This window comes from Schistocerca nitens, chromosome 1, assembly GCF_023898315.1.
Source record: "Schistocerca nitens isolate TAMUIC-IGC-003100 chromosome 1, iqSchNite1.1, whole genome shotgun sequence".
Taxonomy (NCBI): Eukaryota; Metazoa; Arthropoda; class Insecta; order Orthoptera; family Acrididae; genus Schistocerca; species Schistocerca nitens.
Window position 1 is genome coordinate 548,251,550 of NC_064614.1, and position 18,998 is coordinate 548,270,547.

Here is an 18,998-nt window from a genome sequence, read left to right on the forward strand (position 1 = left end):
ACGTTTTGGAGCCAGTGGCTCTTTCTTCTGTTGGAAAGTTGAAAGGGAAGGAAGAGGGGTAAGGGGAGACTTATGGTGCATAAGTGTCTCCCCTGATGCTGGGTTCTGGGTGGCTTCTATGAACTGTACCCCTTTCCCTAAACTTCTCCAGTCCTTTCCTGTCATCCCTCTTCCTTCCCCTTAGACTCTCCTGCCAGAAAAAGGAGCCACTGGCTCCAAAAGCTTGCAAAAGCTCTCTCTCTCTCTCTGTGTGTGTGTCTGTGTCTGTCTGTGTGTGTGTGTGTGTGTGTGTGTGTGTGTGTGTGTATTTTTTCCCCTGCCGCCACTTGGTGAGTAGATTTTTTTTGTCTGTCCTTTTACACTGTATTGTCAATAATTGATGATTTTCATTGTTAAAACATTTTGAATGTAATGTAGCTTAGGAGTCACACACAACCTCTTGCTCAACAGAAGATCCGTGCCTAAAGACTGGAAGATTGCGCAAGTCCACCAGTACTCAAGAAAGGAAATATTAGTAATCTGCTGAATTCTAGACTCATATCACTAGTGCTGATTTGCAGTAAGATTTTGAAGCAGATGCAGTGTTTGAACATTATGAATAACCCTGAAGAAAACAACCTATCGACAAATAGTCAGCAAGGATTCAGAAAACATCATTCTTGTTAAACAACTAGCTCTCTATTCACATGAAGTAATGAGTGCTATCAAAAGGAGATCTCACATTGATCCCATATTTCAAGACTTCCAGATGGCTTTTGACACTGTTCCTCAGAAGCGACATCTAATCAAATTGTGTGCCTTCGAAGTATCATCTCAGTTGTGCAAATGGATTCATGTCTTCCTGGCAGAAAGGTCACAGTTCATAGTAATTGACAGAAACTAATGAAGCAAAATGAAAGCGATATCTGGCATTCCCCAAGAAAATTTTATAGGCGCTCTGCCATTTCTAATATACAGGGTCTGTCAAAAAAATGTATACACACTTTGAACTGTCAGACAATTTATTTCCCATTATACAAGGTTAAACATCTGTGAGAAAGTAATGTTATGTTTCTTCAACAGGTGGCAGCAGTGGCAAGGAAGTAACTGCAACGTGGCAGATGTGCATTTGAGCTTTGAAGTGCAGAAGCAGATAATTAAGTGGTATTGGAAGTTTGAGAATGTAGCTGTGGTTCAAAGACAGTGGAGAAGCAAGTATGGTACAGAACCACCTTCAAGGTTAACAATTACACGTCTACAACAAATTCAAAGTTCATGGAACAGTGTGTGATGTGTATAAAGGTCGATCAGGGTGACCTCGTACAGCTACAAGTGATGATTCCACAACTGTGGTCTTGGAACTGTTTCAGCGTTCGCCTCAAAAATCTTCAAGGCAAGCGGCATGTGAGAGTAATGTAAGTGCTAGTAGTGTGCTACGCACCCTGAAGAAAGGCAAGTTTCGTGTGTACATTCCAAGGCTGGTGCAACAGCTAAGTGACGACAATCCAGACTGAAGGTTAGAATTTTGTGAATGGGTTCACGAGATGGTGAGACGTGAATTGGGATTTGTGGGTAGCATAATTTGGTCGGATGAAGCCCAATTCAAACTCAATGGAAGTGTCAATAAGCACAATTGTGTGTACTGGCCTGAAGATAATCCTCACATTACAGTCAAAAAGGCTGTGAATTTGCCTGGTGTAAATGTGTGGTGTGGTTTGTCTGCAAGGGTACTCATTGGGCCTTTCCACTTTGAAGGTACATTTACTGGAGAAACGTACCTAACAATGCTTGCCGACTCCATATTCCCTGCCATTCGTGCATTATATGGTAAAGATGAGTTTTGTTTCCAACAAGATGGCGCCCCACCGCACTATCATAGGGATGTATGAGCATACCTGGATCACAATGTGCCAGGCCAGCGGGTAGGATGCAGGGGACCAATCGAGTTTCCTGCATGCTCTCTAGTCCTCACGCTGCTGGATTTCTTCTTATGGGGCACAGTAAAAGATGATGTGTACAAACATAAACCACATAGCTTGGACACATTTTGGAATGAGATTCAGGCGGTGTGCACAGAAATCTCATTGGTATGATGTACGGAATCATTGGTGACTCGTACTCAGAAATGTATTGATGCTGAAGGCCACCAGTTTGAACATTAATCACATTTGCAAAGTACATTTATTTTTCCAATTGGACTTTAAGCTTTGCATTTCCAGAAATTTAACATTGTAGAATGGGAAATAAATTTTCTATGACTCTTCAAAGTGTGTATACATTTTTTTGATGCACCCTGACTATAAACCATTTAGGAAACAATCTGAGCAACAATCTTAAAATTGTTTCAAGATACCGATGTCATTTACCATCTCATAAAGTCACCAGAAGATCAAAACCATTTGCCAAATGATTTAGCCAAGATATCTGTATGCTGCAAAAAGTATCAATGGACTCTAAATAATGTAAAATGTAGTCATCCATATGAGTACTGAAAAGAATCTGCTACATTTCAGCTACATGAAAAATCAGACAAATCTCAAGGCTGTGATTCAATCACATACTTAGGGATTGCAATTACGAATAACTGAAACTGGAATGACCACATAGATAATGTAGAGAAAGCTAGCCAAAGACAGCATTTTATTGACTATCACTTAGAAGACATAACAGGTCTTTTAAAGATACTGCCTACACTATGATTTTCAGTCTTCTTCTTGAGTATTACTATGTGGCATGGGAGCCACATTGGATAGGATTGTTGAATAACACTGAAAAAGTTCAAAGGAGGGCAGCACATTCTGTAGTATCATGAAATACAGGAGAGAGAATCATGGATATGATATGCAAGCTGGGGTGGCAACAAAAAAAGGGGACAGAGTGCTTTTCGTTTGGCAGGATTCTTTTCACAAAATTTCAATCAGCAGCTTTCTCCTCTGAATGCAAAAATATTTTGTTGGTGCCACCTACATAGGGAGAAACGATCATCTTAATATAATAAATCAGAACTCTTGTGGAAAGATTTAAGTGTTCTTTTTCCTACGCTGTTTGAGAATGGAGTGGTAGAGAAATAGCTTGAAGGTAGTTCAGTGAACTATCTGCCACACACTTTACTGTGAATTGCTAAGTAGTCATCTAGGTGTAGAGGAATGTAATTAGTATCCTATTGCTTAACAAAATTTACTTTAAAAACTGCCAACAAACATAACATTTTACTTTGGCAAGGAATCTGTTGAGTGGTTACACCTTGTGTGACAATATAGTTGCAAAGTGGACATGTTACTTGCAGTAACATTTTTTTATGAGTGTAAGTTTGACTACAACGTAGCAGAGGAGCAGCTATGAACAACAATATAAAATCTGGACATACTAAATGAACAAACTCTAAAGGTTTCAAGTAGTTTTTGATAAATCAGTATGGTCTGTGAAATTAAATTGTGCTTTCTTGGGTCAACTGCTTGGTGCAATGAGGGAGATAATGGTGGCATCTCATGTACATCATAAAAAAAAAAAAAAAAAAAAAAAAAAAAAAATGGAAATTCCTGGATGTAGCAATATGTAAAATATGGGAGAGGCTATTGCTCACCTGTGGCAGATCAACGTGTGGAGCACAGAAACACATAAAAAGAAACAGCATTCACACCAGCTTTTGAGAAATAGCTCTTTTTTCCAGCAATAGTACACACATTCACACACACAACCACACATTGTGTCCAGTTGTACTTTGAACTGTTTATGAGTTTCACATCTCCATTAGTCTCTCAATTTTCTCTCTCTTAAATTCCCTGTTGCTCTTTAGAAGAGTAGTATCAGTTCCAGATCTTACAATTTACTCATCTTTTCATTTGCTCCTCTTATCAGTCCCCTGTACAACTGTGTGGTCGTATGTGTAAACGTATATTATTACAGTTATCTGGCACTTGCGATAATTTGTCAATATGAACAGGGTCATTGAATAGCACAAGCTATACTACTCATAAATCACTCTTGCTTTGTGTGCAAACACACACACACACACACACACACACACACACACACACAAAATGGATATTAACTAAAAATAGCTTCCACTATGTCCAGTATCTGGAAACTGATGAACCTTAATTGAAGGCAGGCAATAATGTTATTTCAGAATACCCATTATTTGTAACAAAGCTGTTATTTACAGTTGCACCACATAAAAAATGATAAATATTCACAAAGTTTGTAAATGGGGAAATTAAAGTTAGTGTTATTCCTAACAACAAAGTTTTAGTGCTTTGTAACAATTAGTGCTATGTCCCAGCATTGCTGTGAATTAAAGAAACAACATAGCTAGCACTGAAAATCATCTACAATGACTACATTGCCCAGTTCTCCCACCAGAATGTCGAACATTTGGACTATTGACTGGTAGGGAAAATGATCATACACAAAGCAGCTGCTACAGTTATCTTAGGAAAGTTTGCTTGGTACTAATAATATGGTGTTCGATGGAGAAGTTAGCATTACCGTAAAGGCAAGGTCCTGAGTTCGAGTCTCGGTCTGGCAAATTGTGGTGATGAACCAGGAAGTTTCGTATTAGTACAAACTTTGCTACAGAGTGAAAATTTCATTCTGGAAACACCCCCAGGCTGTGGCTAGGCCACGTCTCAGTAATCTTTTCTTCCAGGAGTGATAGTCCTGCAAAGTTTCACAGAAGAACCTCTGTAAAGTTTTGAAAGTAGAAGATGAGCTACTGGCAGAAGTAAAGCTGTGATGACAGGTGATGCATTGTGCTTGGGTAGCTCAGTTGGTAGAGCACTTTCCTGCAAAAGACAAAGGTCTCAAGTTCGAGTCTTGGTCCAGTTAATAGTTTTGATCTGCCCGGAAGTTTCATATCAGCACACATTCCGCTGCCGACTGAAATATTCATGTCACTTTCTTGTTTCACCAGTAAATGCATACATTAATTTGCAACAGAATAGTGTTTCTTGTTGTTCTTTTGCTACTGCTACAGATTGTGCCTGATTTACAGAGTTTATGACTACAACTTACCAAATATTTGCTGCACCAGCTTTGACAAACAGGAATGGGAAAATCTAACTGAAATAATGAATGCTTTACTTTTCACTAACCTCATGTGCCCTCTGTACTTGGAACTGTTTATGAGTTTTATATCTCCAGTAGTTTCACAGTTTTCTCTCCCTTAAGTTCCCTGCTGCTCTTTATGAGAGTAGTATCAGTTCCAGTTCTCACAGGTTACTTGTCTTTTCGTTTGAGTCTCTATCAGCCCTTTTTACTACTGTTCCCACTGTCATGACTTGCAAGTAGGCACTACTATTCTGTCCTATATATTTGCACTTCCTGAGGTATAGAAATCTAGTTGCAGAATAGTAACAGTACATGATTATTACAAAAATTAGGTTGAAGTTTAGATGGGGGATTACAAAAGTAACTCTGTAATTTGCATTTGAACTGTTGATTCCTTGAAGAGCTGTTGATCCTCACATCTTCAGTACAAAATAGGTGTGAGAGAGAACTTTTATTTCATTTGTAATAAATTATTCATGCCCTTTTTTTTAAATTCCTGCAGAGCTCTATGGTTAAGTACAAAAATATCTTTTGAAAGAGTGCTGTAAATCTTCAATGCAAGGCTGTAATGCCCACAGCCAGAGAAACTGACATTTGTGGCATCTCTGGGGTTTGCACAGAGCAAATGCGAGCTATACATTTTAAGTGACATTAATATTTATACATATTACTGAATCAAAAGTCACGCATCATTTTGTTTCTGTCTGTACGTGAAGGCTAATCTCAGGAATGATTGCAGGAGTACTGATACAGTTTTCACTAATAGACAATCTGATTCACAAGGAAGGTTTCCGTACATAATTTATTACCAATATGACAGGCATGTCATCTGGCCATAGATACTTAGTGCTACCTATGCGAAGCAGGGGCGTTTTGATTGTGTTGTACTAAAGTTATTGATTGTAGAAGGAGTTACACATTTCCTAGCTTAAACTGCCAATTCTTTTGCTCCAATACTGCAGGGATTGTGATACCACAAGTTAAAAGCTACCCTGAACAATAGTGGATCTTGGTACCCTACCCAAGCAATTCCTTGGTGTTCATGTAATTCTAAAAGCATCATCCACTACTTATGAAAGAGGAGTAAGGAAATTTTGTACCCACAAAGTAATAGAATACCTGCAGTTCAATATTTTGTCTGGCTATAGGCTTACGTTTTTGACAAACAACATTGCTTTTACATGGGTTGAACTAATAAATGGAAGGGAAGTGTATTGTGGAGCAAAATTCAAATGTCAGACCTCAAAAATAATTTAATCAAAACATAACTGCTGGATATTTAAATAAATGATTGACACTTCTTTTAGTCTGCAGGTCAGTTCAGAAACGGATTCCACACGCCTTCCCTTCTTCCTCATACACAGAAGTATATTTGTTGTGGAACTACTGAACTTCAAACAGATGTTACATTTTGATTATTTGAACAGTCAACCACTTTCTTGTCCCTTTCCATACAATATCTATCATATCCCCAGATGTTACAAACAGACGTGTCTTATTTCAAAATAATGCTCTGTCAGTCTTTATGTAAGTGTCAATAAATAGATACATAAATGATTATATACACAAATTCTATTCCTTGTGGATTAATCTCTTTTATTACAAACACATATTTTACAGATAACAAAATTTATTCATATAATCATGTATAAATTTTTGTAAACATGAACAGATCTAGTTTAAACCCTTTTCTTAAGTACCTTAGTATGTTCATGTCATTCCCTCTAAATTATAATTTCTGAAATGCTCTTCATGAGACAGAACATTAAGTAAAATATCAATAAAGTAGGACAATGTGTATTCATCAAATATATGGCACATGGAAACATACTGCAAAATATAACTCTAGGCCTAATATTTGACTGCAACTTATTGTGCTGGACAAAACCAACATATCCAGGAACTTATAATTATTTATGCTGAATGCCCTTGTTTGCAGTAATGGGTTGTGGTTTCCCAATAAGAATCTTTTCAATGGCTGCTCTCCCATTTGATGCAATCATTTCATGAAGTATTTTTTGTTAATTCAAAATCACTATTAATGACTGTCTATATATTAAATGAAGCACAGATTTAATAGTATCTCTGTGTGTTACAATCCATGAAAGCTTGACATGAACTACAGAATCCAGTCATTTAAACATATATGTAATACACACATCACCTTTCTTAGGTAATTTTTGTGTGTAGTATTCTTAAAGGCTGTTGCGAAGGGAAAAAAAGAAGTAGCATCTATCTTCCCAATTCACTAGACCTTCACTATTATTGACAACTGTGTCTTTACATTAGTGTGTCTTTGTATGTTTCAGATGCACTGAAATTTACTATTTTTCTCCTCCTGATTGTGTGCATGTTGATTTAACACTTCCAGTATTTTTGGTACTTTTGGAGTGAAATGCGATAACAGCTTAGGGGATCTTGAAATCATTTGGGTCTATGAATTATGTGAAAAGTACTGTCTATTTCTTTTTCATTTAATGTCAAGCTTTTACAAATGGAAGGGTAAAGTACCACTGTTACTGAGTGGACTACAATATAAACGAACACTGAAACTGCAAATAAGAAATGCACTTTATCACCACTTGTGCACGTAACATGCAAGCACCTTTACGTTAGCACACTCATTGTATAAAAAGACTGATTAATAAAGACAAGGAAACAAGTATTGTAACCTATATACCAGAGATGCTTCTTGGCTACTGTTCTTTTAGCATTCTCTTAAGTAGACTGACCTGTCTAGTGCATAAAATCTTACAGCAGTTTCAATAAAGCTGCAAGACCTTTGTTGTTCTTGTGCACAATATAAAATTGGAAAATATTAAATTCTAAATTACATTTATACTGAAAATATAACTATATTACTATTAATAATAATAACATAAAGTATAATGGAAAATACTCAGTAAGAATATTCAAAGAAGAAGAAAGTGGAGAAAAAGAAATATTACATAGAAGAAACATATCACACTTGTTCAGAGTGGAAACAAGTACCAAAATGACCACAGCACCTCCACATTAATATGGCCTTCAGCTTTCAGTGCCAAAAGTCAAATACTTACGAGATTACAGAAATTGATGGGATTACCAAAAACCAAGCCAAAAAGAAAAAGTAAAATTTAAGGATGTCATTAAATTATTCTCACTGAGTATTTTCAATGAAACAATCTGAGGAACACTCAAAACAAATGGTTTAGAAATAGCACACAATGTACTGCAACTTTACTCGTTCTTCAAACAAAAAGAAACAAAAATTGCACACTGCCTGTTCTAGTAAATTAAAACAACTACATCATAAAATATTTTGAATTTTTTCACATCCATTACAGTAATATTGCAACTGTGTTTATAAACTATAAAATTAATATCAACATAGTAGAATCCCAATTAATTACCTATTTATATAAAAAATTCTTAAAAGTTTTATAAATTTATCTAACATAGCATGCTTGCAGAGTGCAGACTAATTATTAAACTCTGAAGTGCAATGCAACAAATTCTGAGGTCATGCAGCATGGTAGCACACTTAATATGATGCAGAAATATTTTAATATCTTGATATATTGCTTTTTTCACAGCAGAAAAATCGCACATTCATTTAGTCTCCGATTGCTGAGCAATGATAAAGTACTGATGTAAATAATCAGACTCTTATATCTGATGTAAATAATCAGACTCTTATATAAGTACATGAAACTGTATAACTTAACACTTACAGTGCACAATTATCATGTGACCAATTCATGCACAAGTCTGTGCAAATGGGATTCCACTAATTTGTGGACGGTCTTTTACTAATAAGTGTATCAGAAGCTGCCAAATATATTCCAAATGAAAAATACTGATATCCTATGCATTAGTAAACTTAATCATCTTGTCATACCTTGTAAACATGAGTCACCATTCTGACAAGGAATATTACATTATAAATCTAAATTACATTTAATATGTTTGAATTTATTTCCCTAATATGAGTAAAATGAATATTCAAAACCAAATTTTCTACTATGGTTTTCTAATTTAATCCTGCAAAATTGTAGCAACATATCAGTAAAGAAAAAAAGAGTTATTTGAAATCCAATCTATCTGCTTTACAAGGTAGCAACAAAAATTATACTAAGAAAAGTTGTTGACAGAACAATAAGAGATCAAAATGTTTTGCCAGAAACATGTTCTATGTTTTCTTTTCTTTTTCCTGTATATTTTTACATTAATTTTTTCTTTTATTAAGAGTAAGCCTTGATTGACTAACACAAATCATAAGACAATTACAATGAGCTGGGTAAACAGATAAAAATTATATTCCAGGGAGACATCATTCACTTACCAACTCAATGATTCTGCGATTCAAAAAGCTTAAGATGTTAAACAGAGTTTTCAGAATTTTTGAATATAACAGATCAGTTCCAAAGTTCACTTTTGTTTACGAAACTGATACAAATAACCACAAAAGCTCTCTTACATTACAATCCACAGCCAATTTTCTAAAATGTTAGCAGAGAAACATTTACATGAATGAAATTTTAAGTATATGAAATTATATGACATGACACAAATCTTGCATACATCCATTTGTGTGGGTAAATGAGTGAGGCCCCAGATTACAGTTAGTCCTAAAGTAGTGAGTGCAGGCAACTAGCTCCACCATACGTACGTGCGTGCGGAGATGTTACGTAACACGAGGCGAGGGGAGCTAGGGATCCAGTGTTAGCACTCCAAGCCTACAGGGCCAAAGTTGGTGGACAACCAGGTTAACAAGAAAAAGAGAAAACAGAATGTTAGTATATTTATAGTCAAAAGTTTGATTATTTTTGGTTTTAATGGTCATTAAACCCCAGAGTGATAACATGACTAAGCTCACTGATATGTGGAAAACTTGCCAGCTGTATGCAGTTATTACTTGTATAAAAGTGGAAGAGGGATCCAGCATTACAAGTCTACAACACCACAACCACACAATGTAGCTTCAGTTAATAGGAATTCTGGAGGGAAAATATCAGTGAATTAATTTACATTGTTTTCATTTTGAATAACCTTTTTGGAATTTCTTAGTTACAATTAGAACCACGGGTAAATCAGTTTTTGAAGCAGACATAGCATACAGCTGAGAAATCTTCATATTTAAACAGTTTGGTACTAGTTGCAGCCAATATGCAGCCATCAATAAAAACAGATGTACCAGTTTTTATGCATGACTGCAAATAGGCACACCCATATTCCAGGCAGCCATTTAGCAAAGTAATTAGCTACATTATTCAGGAGAAAAGACTTTAAAAATTTACAATCAATGTGATGATAACCATGCTTCTTCACTAATTTAAGTGACCAGCTGTAGCAAATCAGTGCTGTGAAAATGAAGTATATGGCTGCCTGTCCTGGTCCAAGCCATGCAAACGAGATAGTCAATTGAGAGACGGAGCAAGAAAAGCATATTACATTTGCGCGCAATTGTGTGCTTAAAGCAAATAAGTGCAGGTCTGCTCGTTTGCGTGACTTTCAGAAGTAGCACCCACTGGCAAAAAATTAGTATGTAAAGCCCCTTTTAAAAGTGCTGTGAATTAGAAAATGAATATGAATTTGCTAGTAAGATATATCTAAGACTGAGAATGACTGTACAAAATATCTATCTACAATTTACTGCCTTTCCAGAGTTAATAAATAAAAAGAAATTAACTTTCAAAAGTGAGTATACTCTCAAGACAATTTTGTAATACAAAGCATTTCAGATCAGGATAAAAGACAAATTACCATATGTAAGTATTCAACTGCTTTTAGAAAGGTAATAAGGAATATTTTCCTGAGCAACTGAACACCACAAACAGTATGAACGTGATGCTCAATATTATTAAAATTAAACCCATACTATTATTCTAAACCATAACTAGAAATCCAAGCCTGTAAATACACTATTAATTATGTTAAAATATTAAATAATAGCCAAGTATTAATTATGTAACATCCTGAAACATAAACAAAGATGAGACACGAACAACTAACAAAGCCACAGTTATCTGAAAAAGGAAGACTGCAGTTATCTAAACATATATTGGACTGTTAGTATCAGTTTACTGATGATGACTTTTCTTTAGGATTTGTTTCACAAAATTATGCCCTAAATATATAGTCTTTTGTTTTAGTTTTTATGTAAAAATTTTCAAGACGTGCTCACTGAAAGTCAATTGCAAATATCTTCAGAGTATTGATTCATGTCATAAACAACTGCGTTATATGTATGTACACATGGATCCACACGAACTGATGACACAGTGATATGAAGAATAACTGTTTCGAAATGTATATCATAATGAGAAATGTAAATGTTAAACAATGAGGATGGAAAAATTTGGAAAGAACACTATGATATGTAGATTCTACTGTGACAATTATTATCATTAGTAGTGTGTGTGTGTGTGTGTGTGTGTGTGTGTGTGTGTGTGTGTGTGCGAGAGAGAGAGAGAGAGAGAGAGAGAGAGAGAGAGAGAGAGTGTGTGTGTGTGTAGGCATGCTTAAGTGTACTAATCCCATGGTTGCACTAGCCATATTTGTGTGTGATTCTTTCTTGTCTGTGGTGGTCCCCAAATTTATCTCCTGCAGCCAGTCAAATTACTGAAGCTGCTAAAGGACTTTTTTTTTGTCAATAAGAAAAGGAATGGAGTGAAAGTAAAAAAATAAATCTTTGTTTGACTTCTGTTTCTTTCATTTATTTATTTCTTTTTCCTGGTATTCTTGTTTGCACTAAACATATACAAATCCATTGTAAAAAATCTCATTGCATGATTCCACAACAAGCATAAATCAACAAAATACAAAATAGTTTACGAACTGGAAAGAATACACAGAATATAAATAACTGTACTGATCAACCCCCCATTTTTATGAAGGCGTAACATAAATATCCTTACAAAACAGGACAACATACTTCACTTTCTTATATACAATTAAAAACTGAGGAAAGAAGGACGTAAAACAATGACACTCCTTCCATATCAATTACATTCATTCAGTATCATATGATGGAAAAATATCACAACCATACGATAAAAATACTATGAAATACTACAAAACATATATAATATCTCAATGAAAAGTTTATACATAAGGAATAGTAAATATTCTCAGTATGTCTGGTGTGTGTATATATAAAATAAACCGTTAAAATATAAAAATAATAAAACTGATCAATATGAAAGAAATAAATAATTCAATCATGAAGTTTATACTTTCTCTGTACACAACGTAAGATAAAAAAGAATGACTAAAACACCTAAGTAAACGATAATTATTTTGATTTTAAAATATTACTGATTGTCACACTTCAAGAAAGCAATGGCGCCACATTTCCCGAATTCGAAAAATTACAGTAGCATTTATTGTTGCAATAAATTGTCATGAACTGGAGACTAGCTGCAGTACTAAAGACATAATAGAAATCTACAGTAATCTACTGTAATATTGTTCTCAGTTTATCTACTTCCCTAAGGTAACCAAAAACTAGGGACTTTTAAGTCCAGTACTACACGTAAATAAAATGTACACTTTGTGTATGTGATGTTTTTCTCCAACTATGATAAAAAAGAGCTGTCCTTCTTTCCTCTTTTCATCCTTCTACAGTGTTCTTGTAAACATTTCATGACTCTTCACACACATTTCATAAAGAAGTCTTGCTTTTTTTGCAACAAACCGGTATAATTAAATTTGAGATGTCTGGAAGTTGTTTTTAAACAGATTGAAAATTTTATTTCTACTGAAATGCAGTAGAACAATATATTGTGAAGCAGTTTCAAAGAATGCGTTGATAAACAAAAGCAAGAATTGTTTATGACATGTGCAGCACCACTATAATCATTTATCCTCAACATCAAATGACAAAAGTGTGACTTACATTGCATGAAATGACTGCAGTAACTGAAAACACAAGAAAGATTTAAAAGAGGTACAGAGGAAAACTAACCTTGCCATCAGGCAGTGGGTTTTCATGATAGAGCCCCAGCCCTCTGATAGGGATGTTCCCGTAACTGACCCAAATGTCTCCGTTGTTTAGCTGCTGCACCTGCTCATTCGGTCACACAAAACAAATGGACTTTAAAGCATTTGTCAAGATTATGTAGTACTGAAATTCATTCTACAACATGGAAGCAACAAACTGCATGGAATACAAATATTTACACATCTGACAAGTAGATAAACAATGAAACCAAATTATATAAAACACTAAAAAAGGGTCAGTGTAATTTTTCTGGGGAAATGCATCTTTTTTTACGTATTGCGTGATATATTTACTGTGCAAGATATTACTTGAAGTACAGATTCTTACATGCAAAGTAGGAAAAATATATGAATACCACTGTATTCAGTGAGACACACAAACACACACACACACAGCTCTACCATAGTACTGCGACTGTTAAGTTACTGCAAAACTTTAAGAAAGGGACCTTTACAAATATACAGCCATATTAACACTTAGAAGTCCCAAATTCAGTCTCTCATAAATAAAAACTTCCATTAATTTATGTCATGGGCCTTTTTCTCCATACATGTAATACTTGAAACAGATTTCTGAATAACCATGTCACACTTTATACACAGCTACAAACATATACATACACAGTGTCTGAGGCAATAACAAAGGAACTGACTTTCTTGAAATAAATTGCTGCCCTATTAATAAATACATTTTAATTTTGTTATAACACAGTTATTTAAAAAGTAATACATGAGCTACCTCACAAATCAAGATTTATATGGCACTACAGTGTTCAAGCACTCAATAACAAATTAACTGATCATTTATGGAGGAAGCAAGGTAGATAAAATTATATTTTGCTTTCAGATTAGTTCAATAGTAACTACACATCATCTAAAGAATACTTTATGCACGATTTTGTATTCCAGACACCTAACTGTCATTAAATATTAATTATTATAAAACATCTTTAATTATGTATGACAGTTATTCATCCCATGAAGTTTATATGTATATGCTACGTTGAATGCATCCTGTGTAATGCTGTGTCATTATAAATGGTACCACCCATCATATGGAGAATACTGGTCAGTGTTATGCACTTTCCTGCGTTAGAAGTCAATTTTTTTCCAAACTGTTGGAGAACTACAGAAAAGATGAGTTATTCAGCTTCTGGAGTGTTTACAGAAAAGTTATGCACTCATTTATAAAGTCTGTGAGTTCCTTACTTCAGGAGGTTAACTGTAATTATAGACCTGTTATTTATTGTTAAAGATATTTAATTAGATATAAGAAATGGAACTCGCACTAATTGGTCCCTATAAAGTTAGAAAGAGTGGAAAGCTATGCAGTTTTAATGTAGTCTCACATTTATCAGTTGTGAATGTAATACCATTAGGAGATGATAAACTTTAATTGAAAGACTATATTGTTCATTATCAGATGTATGAAGATATTGTGTGTTACTTCAATTTTATTACAGCAGCTAGGAGATTAATGATCACCACCACCTCTATCTGGTATACACTACCAATATAACTAATGAAGCAGCTAATACTCAATGCATTTCAGTACAATACTTTGCAAGCCCGTCACCTTCACTAAAGATATTCTCATAGCACACAAGTTTAAACAAACAAAAAAGCTATAATATGAATCAAGAAGCTAAAATCACATTCATTCATCTTGCACACACATGCAAATATCGCAATAATAAAACTACTATATCACACCTTCAAAGTACCCATACAGAGCAGAGCAGCACATATAATGACTCTAACATGCTTAAAAAAAGATAAAGCCATAATTTCCTTTTCAGTTTTATATGAATAACAACAAATCAACACTATTTATTAAATACACACCATTTTTCAGTAAGAGGAGAGAAAATCACCACTTTGGCAATAAAGAACAAAGTACTAATCTTAAAGCATACAAATAATGATTAATACAGTATGACTGCATGTATGTGAATTTCTGATTTGCAGAAGTTTTAAAATATATTTTTTGTATGCAAGCAAATAATCTGCAATATACTCATTTTAAAAGTATGCAAATTCTTGGGATAATATATCACAGCATCATTTTTAGCACTTTTGATGTGATGTGAAAGTGGTGATGTTACTCTCCCTTTCTCCTTTAACATTTCATTCAAACATCAGTCATTCTACTCCTCTTACCAATTTAAGCACACATCTACACTTGGCCTATATGCAACATAATGGCTAACGAATGTAATAAGTTTACAAAAGTACATAAACTTCAGTTCATTCATTATGAACATAGTATTGTATTCTATGTCAACTGGTTAAAAGTATGTCTACAATAGAAATTAAGGCAATATAGTTTTATATCAAAAAGACCATGTTAAACTATCTTTCCTGTCAGATCGAACTTCAAGAATTGTTTAATTGCAGTGGTGGAAGAAAGTGTAATAATATTCAAAAGTGTCATTTAAATGTCATGCAGCAACTTTTATCTGCATCTTTACTGTGCCAAACAAATAACTGGTTCTGGGAATGAACAGTAACAAGTAATTTTGCATCATTTCCCCACTTTTTAAACATATAAATCCTTGTGCATGTGTGAAATACACGTAATCTATAATACACTAATAATTTAATTCACTCTACAGGACAAAAGCTAATATGAAACACAAGCACCCAAATTTAAGCTTTGTTTCAATTACAAAAACTGGTCAGGTTGATAGTATAACATGGTCAAAGCTGTTGTCCCAAGTTGAGGCAGCATATGGTTTTTCTCCCTTTCCTGTTGCCGTGAATGCACAAACAACCAACGGCTACCGATGGTCTGGCCATCGTGCATGCAACCAGTGGTTTACACCCCAACCGTGACCCACCGCTGCTCTGGAATGACCAATGGATATCTTGACAAATGTCCATAATTCATACCAACACCCAGACAACAATGTATAAAATTTGCTTCAAAACTGGAGGCTAAACAACCTATGCTAAAGCTATGCACTTCATCACAATGATCTTGAGCAAACAGCAATGTGCACTTTAATAACAATAATAAGAATAAGAATATTCATTTCTACCAACCAGTTATGGCAAAAAATCAAATCCAAAAGACAGAATGACAGTGCAACAAAACAGCTTGCAGAGCAGGCTTGAACACTGTAGTAATTGACAGGCATCCTCAAATTTCAGGATATTAATTCAAAATTTGGAGACAAACATGAAGTTTGTCTTCAGTAATGTTTCAAAGTATGTTAAAAGGATCACTGCCCATAAGCATATACTTGCTAGAGCTTCCCAAAACATCACATTTGTACATAAAAACAAAATTTTGCAGCAGTAGTCGTTTGGCCTCCAGTTTACTTTCATGCACTTATGCAGTAGGCTTTGTGAATAACATGCTCGTACACTCCTTATTACCAAAAACACTGAATCAATTATATTAATGAATGTTTATGGAAAATCTTTTTAATGCAATTGGTACTTTGAAATTAAGTACCAAAAGCTAAGTAGACTGCTTGATGAGAACTAAGGACAATACTGCAGCTGCTGTACTTTGGACCTTTTTTATTATTAAGGTTGTCTAAGCAGACAACAAAGGGCAGAGTAAACTGGAGAAAACCATTGTACCTAATGTGGCAAGAAGAAGCAACAGAAGGAAATTATTATTACCAGTTCAGGTATAAAGATATATGAATGGGTCATATTTTGATTTTATCAGCTCAAAGAGTGTGAGGAGAGTAAGAGAAACTTCTCTTCCAGAATATTTGGAATACTTCACAGTATTCTGTTCATATGTGTATTGCTCTGCACTGTCACAAGCTACAAAACAATTTAATGTAAGAAGACTTGAAGTATCTAAAGTACTTCCCTGAAATAACTTACATAATGAAAACTAGATTAATGAGACTTTCCTCATATCAAAATCTCTAGGCTATTCCAGGTACTAAACATGAAATGCGAATGAAATAACCATGAAATGATAAATGCATTAAAATGTATGTATGAAAGAACATGATAAATAGAAGAAAATGTATATATCAAAATAAAATAAAGACTACATAAATGACTATCCCAGAAGAATATCCAATATAATATTCAATGTCATATACACAATATGGTGATATTCTAAAGCAGCTTAATACAAAAACAATAAACAAATGTAGAACCAGTTCAAAACTTAAGTTCATACTCATGGTGTTCCTGGAACATGACTACATAAACATACCACCGGTAATTAGTGAAGTCATAAATACATTATCACCTTTATATGATTTGCAATACTCCTACTTCTTACTGATCATGACAATTCACATTTTAAATTGCACTGTAGAACATTCTGTACAAATTACAGAACAACAGAATCTACCTATGATAAAAATTTGATCATTGTAGCTTCTTAAAGCAATACTTCAATATCACGAGTGATATAATATAATAGTATATGAATTCTAGGTACATGTTCACTAAAGAAGCACATTTCCATTGTTCTCATGTCTCAATCATTTACGCTTAATGTTAGCCCCCAATTCCCTAGCTAATAATATTTGGGTAGAACTGAGACACTGTGAGTGCTTGCCACTCATGGAGAATGCACCATTCAAAAGCAGTCTAGTTCTGACTTTCAACTCATAACAGCAAGTCACCACAGAAGAGAAACCATTTACTGTTAACCTGCTGTGAAATGTACAGTAACAGAGAGAGGGCCAAGTTAAATTTACTATCAACTCACAACAATTAATGGGTTTATTGTAGAAATACTGACTGCTGACCCATAATGAAAGGAAGCACCTGTCAATATTGAAGACACTTGTTAGCAGAGCAAGACAGTGCATGCGAATATGTTACATGCTACACGATTTTCATATAGTCAGTAAGCTTAGTAAATTGTTCAGATTCAAGCCTAAATGTGATTTTTATGAACAAAAAATAGAAATAAAAGGAAACCAAATCAATATTTTGGCTGGCATATGGGCTATGAAGAAGAGGCAGTTGTCCTGCAGATTAAAGAAATGTTTATAAAACAGAAGTACAGAACACAGCATGAAACAAATGATCCTGTTAAGTAGTGTGAGAAAATCAGGAAGGACAGCTAGTTATTTTTTAGAATATTCACTCCAACAGAAAAGAGAATTGTTCAGATTTACACCAGCATCAAATAGCAGGATGTTTAGCAAAAATTCTTCTTTAAATATCCAACAGTTTTCCAGCACTGTTTTAGCTGTAATTCTGCACAGAATGGACCAAAGCTGTGTAAACAGCTCTCATATCAGAGTAAACATAGGTACAAAACAAATAGAGTATTAGCACAACAGATAGGAAGGAGAAGAGAGACAAGTGTCTCCAATGGCTCAAGAAGAACAATCTTAAGAAACTTGGCAGGGAACGAGGACTAGATGGAAAGTGCCGGCCCACGTCCGGGTAAAGGCCGGCAGACCAGCGCCCGGCCAGGACGGAGAGAACAGTGCGGTAGCGTGAGGTGGGGTCAACGTGCAAACAACCCACCCGTGTGGTCAGCCGTGGCGTACTCTGTCAGCAGCGGCGACGCAGCCAAGTAGTTGGCATAGTCTGCGTATGGCGTGTAGATGAGGCCGTGCGGGTCATGAGGTGACAGTAATGGTGCCTGTGGGCCAGCAGAGCCATTGAGGAGTGCCGAAGCAGCTGTAGTTGGCACAGGCAGGCGAGGTGACAGTATGAGTGGTGCACCCAGTGGCGTGGCAGGAGCACGAATTCCCGGTGCAGTCAGGGTCGGCATCCCCGGTGACAAGAGTCGCTGCGTCTCCGCAGCTGCTGCGGCTGTCAGTCTGCGCCACTCCTCGTCACATGCCGCTGGAACGAAAGTGACGAAACGGTCAGCCACACAGTCCTATGGTGATGGCTCATACATACACAAATGTCATGGTGTAGGAATTTTACAAGTGGAACATTATCCTATTTAAATAAACTACTTTGATAATACTTAAATGAATCAAAACAAATAAACACGAATGAAGAAACCATCTTTCATTATACATAAATAACAGTTT

At 35.2% G+C, this 18,998-nt stretch overlaps 1 protein-coding gene across 9 annotated transcripts in view; it reads right to left on the reverse strand.

Annotated features, from left to right (window-relative positions):
* Window positions 1-6,607: 6,607 nt before the first annotated feature.
* Window positions 6,608-18,998, reverse strand: part of LOC126254159 (protein held out wings) — a 444,686-nt gene continuing 432,295 nt past the window's right edge. For 4 of the 9 annotated variants that reach the window (XM_049955293.1, XM_049955290.1, XM_049955292.1 and 1 more), the window contains exons 6-7: window positions 18,478-18,801; window positions 11,711-13,075 (exon numbers count right to left, since the gene is read on the reverse strand). In XM_049955293.1, the coding sequence (XP_049811250.1) occupies window positions 12,999-13,075; window positions 18,478-18,801 (401 nt within the window). In that variant the 3' untranslated portion in view covers window positions 11,711-12,998. Of the gene's footprint in view, window positions 9,747-11,710; window positions 15,859-18,477; window positions 18,802-18,998 lie in introns of those variants that run through there. The other 5 variants (XM_049955294.1, XM_049955291.1, XR_007546035.1 and 2 more) reach the window with 4 other exon arrangements.